At 51.9% G+C, this 12,450-nt stretch overlaps 1 protein-coding gene and 1 long non-coding RNA gene across 4 annotated transcripts in view; one reads left to right on the forward strand and one right to left on the reverse strand.

The window, feature by feature from the left end:
• Positions 1-221: 221 nt before the first annotated feature.
• On the forward strand, positions 222-8,130 carry LOC122153777. Its single transcript, XR_006165657.1, has 3 exons — positions 222-233; positions 3,996-3,999; positions 7,925-8,130. It is a non-coding gene; the product is annotated as an uncharacterized LOC122153777 (long non-coding RNA).
• A 289-nt stretch (positions 8,131-8,419) lies between these two features.
• SCN8A (sodium voltage-gated channel alpha subunit 8) overlaps positions 8,420-12,450 on the reverse strand; it is a 57,032-nt gene continuing 53,001 nt past the window's right edge. For all 3 annotated transcript variants that reach the window (XM_042796595.1, XM_042796596.1, XM_042796597.1), the window contains 2 exons: positions 11,480-11,750; positions 8,420-10,554 (listed from right to left, as the gene is read on the reverse strand). In XM_042796595.1, the coding sequence (XP_042652529.1) occupies positions 9,407-10,554; positions 11,480-11,750 (1,419 nt within the window). In that variant the 3' untranslated portion in view covers positions 8,420-9,406. The remainder of the gene's footprint in view (positions 10,555-11,479; positions 11,751-12,450) is intronic.

The following is a 12,450-nucleotide window of genomic DNA, read 5'->3' on the forward strand; positions in this document are numbered from 1 at the left end:
CGTCATCAGTGCAAAACTGAATATTCTGGGTCTGGCAAAAGCCACCTGGGCCCAGCTGCTCAGTGCTGCTTCTCCCATCAGGTGATAAGTTTCTGCAACAAGGCAGAAACTCCTGGAAAACCATCCTGTGAGTCCCCACGGAGCAGGGTCAGGGCAGGGGGGTGAGACTGGTGTAGGGGAGAAGGACCCGATCCTCACCCCGACCCCCCAGCAAGGCGGCAGCAGCAGGAGGTGTTTGCTCAGTGGGTCTGGGGCTCCGTGGCCGTGGATTCCCAGCTTCTCCCTCTTTACCCTCCCGAAGGAGCTGCACAGGCCCCTTCCCTCTGTCCTGGGGACACGGGGCATGTCTCAGAGCTTCAGTGCTGTGGCTTTCCGTCCCCGGCACGGGGATTCCCATCCCAGGTGTCTTGATCAGGGTCCTAAAAATCCTCACGGCAGGATGAGGCCCTCGGGCCCCGACTTTGCTGCGTGGAGGATGGCAGCTGGGAGAGGCAGGAGGCAGCGATGGAGGATGGAGCCTGTGCAAACCTCCCATTCAAGGAATTGTTCCTTCTGCTCTTTGGTCCTGGCTCCAGGCCCGGCTCAGCCCCGTGACCCTCCAAGCTGCTGCTTTTTTGGGGAGATCTGGGGAAATTGCAGCTTTATTGCCAAGCTGATTAAAAAGCGCGTGGCCGGAGCTGCATTGCCACCTCGTGGTTATGGGGTCCTCGCCCGATCCCTGAGCAAAACCGTTTTGGTTAAACTCGACTCCGCTCCATCGATTTGGGGTGGGAGAGGGAAACGCAGGGGTGTGCGGGGGCCCCGTACCCCCTCCCCGCGGAGGGAAAGGGGAGCTGCTGCCGTTGCCTTGGGGCTTTCGGGAGATGGAAGAGGGCAGTGGGGATGTCCCAGGGGAGCAGCGGCCATCCCCCATCCCTGCTCTTGCAAAAGTGTCAGCAAGAGCCCGACACACTGCACTGAGCTGTGTCCCATGGGCACAGGCAGGATCCCCCGGGGTGAGGAGGGCGTGGGAAGCAAAGGCTGTTGTTCCCGGATGCATGGACGGACGGACAGACGCCGCTGCCAGCGGTGAAAGTGCCCTGAAGCTCCCCACAGACAGCATTAAATTTCCAGCCCTTCAGTGCGGCTTTGCTGGGAATCGAGGGACCCTTTAGTCTGTCCCCACATCCCCAAGCTGCGAGCGTTTGGTGCCCAAAGGGACGGCTCGGCTGGGCTGAACTGGGGAGGGGAGGGATGCTGGGCTGGGGGCGAGGGGCTGAGCTGGGGCGCAGCGGTGCGGACAGCCCCGGGGGGAGGAACACAAAGGACTGGGGGACAGGGGACGCGTCCCTGGAACACGCTGGCTTGTGAGGTCAGACCCAGAGTGGGGGGTGTCTGCGTCCCCGGGCCACCCCGATGCCGAGGGGGCACCCAAGCGATGCTGGCTCTCATCGGACTCCTCCTGCTCTTGCTGGCGGTGGGCGGCCGGTGCGAGGACACGGTGGCGGCCAGCGTGGGCCGGCACACCGTGAGCCGCATCGCCGAGCTGCTGTCCCTCTCCGAGTGCCGCCAGCTCCAGAGGCACCTGGCAGGGCCCGACAGGGACCTGGGGGAGCAGGAGCTGGAGCAGCTCTCCGAGGAGAACAACCCCATCCGTCCCCGCCGCCGGCGCGACCTCCGCAGCTCCACGGGATGCTTGGAGGCTCTGCGGAACTGGCTGGAGACGGCAGGAGAGGTGACGACGTGGGACCGGCTGGCCCGGAGCCTCCGCCAAGTCGGGCGCCCTGATGTCGCCCGGGAGCTGGGGAAAAACCTGAACCAGGACAGGAGCCTGGAGCTGCGGAAGAACGTGGAGGAGTACGGCCGCACCGTGCGGCACCTCACCTCCTCCCTGCTGCTGGAGGGCAGGCGGCTTGGCGGGCTGCGGGGCAGGAGGGCCCCGGGGGGGGACTTGGGGGACCTGCGCTTCGAGAGGCGGCCGCCCCCCCCCTACACCCGCAACCTCCTGGGCTGGGTCGGCCCCGTCGTCTCGGGCGTCCTGGGGGGCTTCCTCGCCTCTGTCCTCTTCACCGCGGCCACCGTGTGCTCCTGCCGCTGGGTGCTGGGCTCGGATGTCACCTGAAACGGAGATGTCACCTGAAACTGGGACGTCACCCAAATGGGAGCGTCTCCCAGAAGCTGTTGGAGGGAAAACAAGACCCAATAAAGCCTCGTGGAGGGGCTGAGATCCAGAGACCGACCCCGTGTGCTCTCCTGGGCAGGGAGGGTCCCGTCCTCGGCTTCAGTCTTGCTGGAGCATCCAGGGCTGGGTGTCCCACCGCCCATCCTCATCATCCCCGGCTGTGCTGGGGACGTCCCCGCGTGTCACTGGGTGCCCTAAGGCAGGGACGGAGCCGGGCAGAGCCCCCTTGGCCATGTCCTCGCTGCAGCCCCCCGTGCCCCAGCGTGGGGTCTCCCCCACCTCCCAGGTAGGAAGGAGACAAAAACTGCTGGGTTATTACACTAAGCCAGCACCTGGGGTTAAGCATTCATGGCAGAAAAGTTAATTAAAACGCCAGCGACCTGGTTTGGCGTTGCAGTAGAGGTGTTTTGTGTGGCTTGGAGCCATCCGGGATGACAACTTTGGCCTTCCTGAAGCTGGGAGCTGGGTGCGCGGAGGAGCCATCGGAGCTGCTGATGGCCTGGGGGCTTCACTCCCTTCTTGGTCTGTCTCTTACTGTCTGTTTAGGGTTTTTTCTCTCCATTTCTTAGCCAAGGGACTCCCGTGAAGCAACTAAAATCCCTGGACTGCGTGTTGCAGGGAGGCTTGGGTGGGGTTTGTGTTGCTGATGGGGCTGGGGAGGGCAGGATGCGACCTGACGGAGAAAGCGCCTGCGCAGGAAAAAACGCAAATATCTGAACACTTGCACGTGGCACTCGGACGCCTCGCTGGCTTTTTGTGTGTGATGGTCCTAAACCCACAAAACCTGGAGGTCCCAGGTGGTGCTGCCAGGCCTGGTGGGGGTCCCCGGGCCCCTGCCACAGCATCTCTGCTGTCCCAGGGTGTCTGTGGCCTCTCCCCGCTGCTGAAACCAAACCAGCACAATGAAACGGGGTGGTGGGGGGGAACCCAAAGCGCTTTCAGTCTGATTATAACCATCTGCGTTGCTGTAATTGGAATTAAAACCTGGTTGTTTTTTGTATCAAGGAATGGCTTGCGTCAATCCAACCAGCTAGCAGTGGCTTGTAAGTACTGGAGAAGAAAGGGAAGGAGAAATAACCCCGAACATAGCCTTAAAAGACGAGCAAAACGGTTAACTGTTTATGTAATTTTATTTATTTATTTTTTTTCCTAAATGAATTTGTACCCACTGCCCTTAGAGCGCCGTTTCCTGAAGCACCAGCGCAGCCAGTTCCTGGCCCAGAGATGCTCCTCTCGGGGAGCGACCGACCCGCTCGTGCTGCTGCCGGGGAATCGCCGCCCCCCCGGGGGTGCAGGGCTGCTTTGCCGTCTGCCGCGGCCCGGTTGCCTTGCTGAGCCCGACGAGCCGGTGCTGGTGGGACGGCGGGGATGGGAGCTGGGAGGGTGCTGCGTGCGTGATGGTGTTAGAGCTGTAAGGGACGGCGGCGTTTACTCTGGAGCGGAAGGAGGGATGGGCCCCGACAGCCGAAGATGCTGCTCGGGGGGGCTGCAGGTCTCCCCGGAGCGGCGTGCGTCGGCAGGGGCAGGCAAACGCGAGGAAGCAGGAGCAGAGAGGTCGTGGCAGAATCCGTCCCCAAATGCAATTTAGCACTCGGTCTCCCGAAAGCAGGAAAAGCCTGACCGGGCCCTGCGGGGGCTGGCATGAGCTTTGGGTTGAGACCGTAGGGGTTTTGACTTTTTCCCCCGGATTTGGAGCCTGGGTGCTCCCTCGGGGCAGGGGCTGGCGCTGGACACCCGCGCTCCGCACCGGCCTGACTTTGCGAAGCCACCGCGGGAGTCCTGCCCCCGCTGTTGGTTTTTGCTCCTCTGGAAGTTCTGGCCCATCTGAGCTGAGGACGGTGGGTTTTTGGGGGGTGGGGGGCGGGTGGTTGCTGCTGTGCAAAGGTAACAGAAGGACAGGGCAGCCAGGAGAAGTTGGTAAAACAAGATGGACGTACCTCTTTATTGCAAATTCCAAAGTAAAAAGATGTACAGTACAAAGGACCGCAAAGTTCAGACATCAAACTCCCAGCCCACTGGTTTATCACGTTCCTCCTCCCTCCCTCCCCCAGCCACCTTCCTCCTCCTCCTCCTCCTCCTTTCTTCGTGTGAGACAGAACAGAGAATAAAACCTAGGAGTGAAATTGGGGAGCAAGTACAGCATGGGGCAAACCCCAGCGTCGCGAACTGGTTGTGCAAAGGGAGCAGGCGGCTCTGGCCCGTGGGGAAGGTGGGTGGAGGGAGCCGGGGGGGTTGTAGCAGCATTTGTGTTGGCGCCCGTGATTCTCGCTGCGTTACACTCGGTCACTAGTGAAGCCTCACAACACCCCTGTGAGGTGGGGACTGGGACACCCCAGTTACAGCTGGGTAGAACTGGGAGAGGGGGCGGGAGCGAGTCCCCCTTCCCCGTGCCCCGCGCTGAGGAGACACACTAAAATTACAACATGCAGCAAACTGGCAAAGGGGAAATTGTTTTATTCTTTGTTTGCTTAATTTTACTACTTTTTTTTTTTTTTTTTTTTTTAAAAAAACCCCAAAAACAAAGCAATGAGCCAGTGGTGTTTTCTTTGTGTGACGTTGACCCGGTGAGATGCGGGACTGCACAGCCACGCTCTGTGCCTCGCAGTGCCAGGGGTTTGCTTACGCTAGCTGGCCTTGACTGAGCAGCAGAATCTCCGTCTGTTGAACAAACTGGACCAAAACTCTAATAGGAAAAATAATTTCAAGGCGCTGTCCTCAGCCATTTGACTTGCAGCAACTCGAGGTTGAATCCTGGCCTCCCGACGAGGCCGAGGCAAGACCTGGAGCTCGTTGGTTTTGGGTCAAAAGCTGGAGAAAGCTGGATGGGACCCCACTGATGGGGTGGTGGGGGGGTCCGGGTCGCCTGCCGCTGGCTGCGGCTCCAAATTTTAGGGCCTTCAGCCCAAGTGAGCAGCAGGAGCCCGCAGGTGTGGGGGAGGCTGACGGGGACCCCCCCACGGGGTACGTCTCGGACTCTGGAAAAGCAAGCTGCAACCCAGGGGCGTGCAGTCGTGGGGGTTTTTGGGGGGGGGTGATGTGCCCAAGCGAGGGTTGTGGCGGGGGGAGCCCCCCAGCGCTGTCCGTGCGCGGGCGCTGCCGGCCGGAGGGCTCGCTGGCCGTCGCTCCAGCTGCTTTGGCTTGTCTTTTTTTCCACTTTTTTTTTTTTTTTTTTTTTTTTTTTTTAAGCGGCTTTTTTAGCGCAAGGGGCTGCGGGGTGTTCGAGCCCCTCGCCAGGGCGGGTCCAACGCGGGGCCCCGAGCCCCGGCAGCACCGGTCCCCGCGGGGAGGATGGACGGAGGGACCCGGCCCCCCGACGGACACCAACCTCCCTTCCAACAGCTCCTGCCGCAACTCACTCTGCTCTCTTCTGCACGCTTTAGGTAAAAACACCCTAAAAAAAAGCCTTGGGGGGGCAGTCTGGAGGAGGTGGAGGGGAAGGAGAATGCAGCCAGTCAAATAATTGGGACACCAAGACAACCTTACCTTGTACAGTGAAAAGGGTAACATTTATTATATTTTCTTTTGGCTTATAGTAACGTAATTGTTAATCATGTTGGGTAAGATCATTATGAGCCACCATGCAATTTCTAATACACTAATCTTCACTATTGATCTTTTACAGCTTTAACATTTTTTTTTTTTTTTTTTTTTTTTGCGGCAGAAAATTAAATAATTCGAACTTGGGTGTGGCCTCTGTGTAACATCATGGTTTTCTTTTAATTTGTTTTGTTCAACATTGGCTTCTATATTTTAAAAAAAGGTGAACAGGAAAAGTGAATAAAGCAGCTTGAATTGGTATTTGTCGCCCTTCCCCTCTGCTCTTTGAAGAACACAGCCACAAATTAACCCAAAAGGGAGGATTTTTGAAGCGGGGGGGAGGGAAGAGAGCTACTTGTAGTCTTGATTTTTGGCACCGTCTGTTTAGCTGACACCACCACCCTTGCTTTATTCCCACAACCCTGAATCCGGAATGTAAATTCCGTGCACGCATTTGAGTTTGGAGATTTGTGTATGACACGAGTGTCCCTAAGGCTCTTTGACCGCAGTTTCCTCTCCGTCCTCGGCTTCACCCGGGGAAGATGCACAGAAACGCAGACCCATCACTTCCAGCACCCGGGAGCTGCGGCTGGTGGAAATATCTGCCCTAGGGAGGAAACTAAGAGAAAAACAAACCAAAAAAAAAAAAAAAAAAAAAAAACCAAAAAACCAACCCCCATGAAACTTTTCTTGGAGCAGAAGGTCCGACTCCAGCCAACGAACAGTCTGAAGCGACTGCTCGCTCCCGTTCCTTCTCAGCAATGCTGACTGACCCCACCACCGGCCTCGTGCACTTAGTACAGATCTCATGGTAAAAAAAAAATAAATATATATACGTAGTTTGAAGGGACTTTTTATTTTAAAGTAATCAAGTAGCTTAATGAAATTGCCAGCACGAATGCTAAACGTACCAAGCTTCACCTACGAGTCAATAGCCCAGCTTAAGAACAATTATGAAGTTTAGCCAAATCTTGCATAGAAGTGGTCAACTTATTGCACGTCGGAACCCAAAAATATATACTTTTGCTGTTGCAAAGATCATTTGCAGTAAAGCTTTTTTTTTTTTTAAATCTATTTTGGGGGGGAGTAGGGTTTTGTGTTGTTTTTTTTTTTTTGTTTTTTTGTTTTTTTTTTTTTTTTCCTTTGGGGGACATTTACTGGCTATCTAAAGTCTAAGGAAAACAGAAAAATATTAAAAAAATAAAAATAAACATGGACAATGGCATAAGCCAGAAGCCATTCTATTATTTTTGTAGTTCTTTGTATTTACAAAAAGGCATGCCGATAAAATAAAATGATATATTACAGTATTTATAATATTCTCTTAAAAAGTTTCAACCACACTTTTCAGCTTTTTTTTTTTTTTTTTTTTTTTTTTTGTGCTGTTTACAACGTAGCCTGTACATATGTATGTAGTTTTTCTTTGTTATTGTACATCAGATCCGAGGAGCAACTGGGGCGAGAGCTGACAGGATAGAAAAGGTTCCTTGCTGTGTTCCTGGGTGCAGCGGGGCGGCTCGGCCGGGGCCGCCGCCGCGGCACGGATGGCTGCTGGATGGCTTCCTGCTTGCTTCTGCTTTTTTAAGTGAGTGACTCCTGGAATTTGCTGGGTTGTGAGATTATGCAAACCGCGATTCTTCCTGCCGTTAAATTCTGTTGTCTTGGGGTTTGGTGTTTTTTTGTTTTTTTTTTTTTTTTTTTCTGTTGTTGTTGGTTTTTTGTTTGTTTGTTTGTTTTTGTGTTGGTTTTTTTTTTTTCCCTGCTATCCTGGGCACCCTGACTTTGGTCCGCACTCCAACGCCCGCCCTTGGCACCTCCCGGGCGAGGTGGGCACCAGCCCCGCGCCCTCGCCTCTCCCTGCCCTCGCAGCAACCCCCCGCGCCGGGCCTGATGACAAACATCTCAAACCGGCGCAGGAGAGCCGGCCGAGCCATGAGGACACCACGAAACAGGATCTGGGGCTGTCGTGAGTCTGGTCGGCGAGGGAAAGGAAACGTTTGGGCTTGTGCTCGTGCTGGTCGCGTGGCGTTATTTCCCTGCTGCAGCGGGAAGATCAGGCAAGAGGTAGCTCGGCTTCCTACCCAACCCGCGGGGCTCTTTTGGTCGCCACTCTATGAAAATGGGAAGAATGGGAAGGCACCCATGGGCCAGCTCGTCCCCAGGACGCGGCCCCTCCTCTGCTGCACCTCGTTAAACACCCACACCCCCCCCCCCCCCCGGCAGCAGGAGGGGACGGAGGGGACGGAGGGCTCCGGGTTTCCGAAAAGCCACCGCGGGGCTGCATCCCGCCCGGAGCGGGAACCCCGCCAGCAGCAAAACCTCCCCCGGTTTCTACCAGTAGAGACAACACGCTGCTCTTTTTTTAGCACTCTACACAAAAAAAAAAGAAAAAAAAAAAAAAAAAGTGTCTACGCTGCAGGATGGAGGCTGAATAATAATTGATATTCATGATAAATATTGCGGGATACAAACGAACTCACTGACTGGTATTTAAGCCCTAGGTTTTGGTTTTACAGTGACATAACAAGCCATTCTCAGTTTTTATCATCTCCCCTCGGACGAGGTCCAGAGCAGCATTTAGTTTTGTTTTATTTCAGTGTGCAAAAAGATGGCTGTATGGAAAAAAAAAAAAAAAAAAAAAGACAAGTTGTTAAACATACACACACAATTATTTCATCTGCTTGTTTCTTCTTGTTGTTTTGTTTTTTGTTTTTTTTTTTGTTTTGTTTTGTTTTGTTTTGTTTGTTTGTTTGTTTTTCTCCTACTGGACTGATCACTACGAACTGGGAAGTACCGGTGAAGGGCACGATTATTGTGAGAGTTTATCTCCCAATACAGTGTACGGTAGTCAGTGGAGTGCCTCGAATTTATGGCTTAACACACTGCTGTGGACAGATTATTGAGTGTTTTGTGGTTTAATGGTTCCTCATGCATGGTTCCTGGTCACGGCATGCCATCATGCAAATCGTTTCTATGCATTGAACGAGCACTTTTTTTGGGGGGAATCAGCCTGAGCTGTCTCCAGGCTGAAGGTACCTGATTACCCCATCTCCCAAACCAAGTAAAGCCCATGTAGAAAGTAGAATGCAGATAATAAATATCAAATAAACTATGACAATTAAATGGCATGGGCTAAATGGGTGGTTTGTTTCTTTTTTCCTTTTTTTTTTTTTTTGTTTTACTTGTTTTAACATTTTTCTTCTTTTTTTTTTTTTTTTTTTTTTTGTTGCTGCTTAACTAAATGCAAACCTAGTTTTGCATGAACAAACCCTTTAACATTGTGACTTCTGGGTTTTCTTTCAATAATAATCAACAAAATGGGAAAATAAAATCCATTTTGGGCTGCTTTGGAAAATACATGAATCCCAGCAGCAGGTTTTGTTTCTGTGTGTGTGTGTTTTATTTTGCTTGTTTGTCCTAAGTTGCATTGACTGATGTGGAACATGCAGTATCCACCTGCCCAAACAATAGAAAATCCATTTTTTTTCCTTTTTTTGTGTTTAAATGTTTGTTTACAAGGGTCCTTTAAACAGGTGGTAGGTCACTGCTTTAGATGCAACGCTGTCACACAGTAAGCAGACTATGTTTGGTATAAGATCTTCAGGTAAGTGTCTCCACAGCTGTTCTGTATTGATATATTTCAGGAAGTTTGTAAACAATCTTTTCACTTGCAAATATTTTAATTTGTACAATTCTATTATTTTTGTCTCAACACTTGGATTCCCTGACATCTTTTTGTCTTTTCGCTTTTTCTCGTCTTCCTTCCTCTGCTCGTTGCTGTTTCTCCTTCTCGGGCTTGGTGACACTGTCGTACGACGGGAGAGACGCCGTCGAGGGGGTGCCTTCCTTTTTCTCCCTGTTTGTTCCTCCGTTTTCCAGTTTTGTGGAGACAGGCCTGCGGCTAATAAAGCCCCGTCTTGCTAAACGAGCCCTGTAAGCCCTCTGGATAACCACTGCCGAAACTTCTTCCTGCTTACGCCGGAGCGTAGTTGTGATGGGCTCATAAGACACTTTGGAAGGGTTGGATGCCACAAATCTTTCCTCCATCTGTTGCCTCAGGATGTCCAGCTCTCCGCTGTCCCCCAGGACACGTTTGGTGAAGGCAAACAAGATGTCTAAACAGTGGATCCTGTCTCCACTTACCATAGGCAGGTCCATGGCAATGAGTTCGATGGTGTTGGGTTTGGGGACGCGGAGAGGATGTTCCAAAGCATCAGCAAAGTCTGCGAGCTTGCTGTACTCTATGAACTGTGTGGCATCGGGGTCAAACTTCTCCCAGATCTCGTAGAAGGTCTCAAAGTCATCCTCGCTTAGGGGATCTGCACTCTCCTCTGTCGCCACGCTGAAGTTCTCCAGGATGATGGCAATGTACATGTTGACCACGATCAGGAAGGAGATGATGATGTAACTCACAAAGAAAAATATCCCCACCGAAGGGTTCCCACAATCCCCCTTAAAACCACTCCCAGGGTGCTCCTTGTCCAGGTCGCAGTCTGGAGGCCGGTTTAGGATTGGCAGCAGCAGGCCATCCCAACCAGCTGATGTGGTGATCTGGAACAAGCAGATCATGCTGTTGCCAAAGGTCTCAAAATTGAACATATCATCTATGCCAGCCTCATGCTTGACGTAGGCAAAGTTTGACATGCCAAAGATGGAGAAGATGAACATGACCAAGAACAGCAAGAGGCCAATGTTGAACAAGGCAGGCAAGGACATCATTAAGGCAAAAAGCAAGGTGCGGATTCCTTTGGCTCCTTTGATCAAACGCAGGATACGTCCAATGCGAGCCAGTCGGATGACTCGGAAAAGAGTGGGCGACACGAAATACTTCTCAATGATTTCAGCCAGGAACATTCCTAAAGAAGAAGAGAAGGGACAAGTGTGACAATGGAGATGTGCGGTCCGCTGCTGCTTCTGAACCTAGTCAAGGTACCGGGAACACGGAACACCTTGGTCAGCTTTTCAAAGGGGGTCTGTGACTAGGAGGCCTCACCTTCAGGGAGGTGAGTCTCACCTAGGTGCTCTGGCTCCCTAAGTAGTTCTCCTAAACGGAGAGGGGTACCACTGTGGTGTGAGTCGTTCCACCTGGATGAGGATGGGTGGGTGGCTTCTTGGAGGTGCCTAGCCCTCGGTGCCTAACTCGGCCACTGGAGCCAGGCTACGGACTCTTTTTTTGAAGGTGTTAAAAATATGTGAGAGAAATCTTATTTCTAGCAGCAGACAAACCTGAATCTCAGTTTTGTACTGCAGGGCAGTCTCTAGAAGTCGGTATTTTGTCAGTACACCTGGACAGAGCTGCATCCAGTCATGCTTTTTGAGTGGCCCTGTTGCATTTGTTAAGGTTATGCATATTTTACAGATTAGCCGCTAAAGTGCAAAAACCTGTTGGAGGAAAATGGTTGATTCAACATTCAACCCAACTGAAAACAAGAGTGCAAATCACATGCTGACGTAGGAAGCACTGCAATGCTATTTTCAGTGGTTAGTAAGTATTATTCTGATGAGGTGAGTAAAATTTTTGTTTTTAAAGACGGGGAGAATAATTGTCAAGTATTTTACTCCATACAACTGGAAATGAATGCCAGAACAGAGGGAGAAGGGTGCATCAGTCAGGATTTCAAGCTGCCAAATTCTGCCACGGTCTCTTCACAAGGCTAAAAAGCGAACCTAGAATTCCTGGCATCTATATATCCCCTTCAAAGACAAGAACGTGCTCTACTCTTGCAAACACCGAGACAGCCCAGCACCCACAGACCTCGATCTAATTGGTGTCGCACTTACCCACGATGGACAGAATCACAACCACGAAGTCAAAAATGTTCCACCCGATGGTGAAATAATAGTGCCGCAAGGCGAACATCTTCAGCACACACTCACAGGTGAAGAAGATGACAAACACCAGGTTGATCCAGTAAAGGATGTCCTCCATCTGCTTGCTTTGTGTGTCTGTCTCCACCATCATGGTCACCATGTTGAGGCAAATGAGCATCATGATGACTATATCAAATGCTTGCTGGGTAACAAAGTCAAAGACAGCTCCTTGAATGCGGTTCTGTGCAACAGGAGAGAGACAGTGAACCAAACACATCTGAACAAAAATCTACCGTTAGGCAACAAATTATTTCACTGTTGGTAGAAACAGGGATGAGGACATCAGTTTTTTCAGTATCTTATGAAGCTTTCAAGGCAAACTCTAGCCACAATTCAATCTGTTTACGGGAAAGGTAGGAAAATGCTACTATTTATACCCCAAAGATGCTCCTACAACCCTATTACCAGCACATCTTCCTCTGTGTTGAGACCAAAGGCAAGGCGATGCACTTCCACTCACAACTGGAGACAGCAGGCAGGTCTGCCTTGCAGTGCACCTCAACTAGATTTCGACGGCCTCGTTTAGCACCCTGGCAGCAGTCTAGCTCCAGCAGCAGGATGCCTTAGCAGTATCTAAGGGGCTGGCCCAATATCACGTGCAAAGGCTTTCAGAAAGCAAAGAACTGTGCTTAGGTCTCAGCCCACAAGGCTGGCTAATTGTCCAAGGTCCCGCTCGTTAACGCCAGGAGGCCTCCTACCCTCCATCTACAGCCTCTCAGCCAGACAGGGTTTTCAGATCGTTTTGTTGATTCAGGAGAGCCAGCTGATTAACATCAACCACAGCTGTAGTGTTTTAACCTTTCTCAGATGATACCTGAATTATAATGACAAGAACATGGTGATGTGGAGGCCAGCATGGCTTAGAACAAAGGATGCTTCTG

Source organism: Tyto alba, unplaced genomic scaffold (assembly GCF_018691265.1).
Source record: "Tyto alba isolate M040663 unplaced genomic scaffold, T.alba_DEE_v4.0 Super-Scaffold_23, whole genome shotgun sequence".
Taxonomy (NCBI): domain Eukaryota; kingdom Metazoa; phylum Chordata; class Aves; order Strigiformes; family Tytonidae; genus Tyto; species Tyto alba.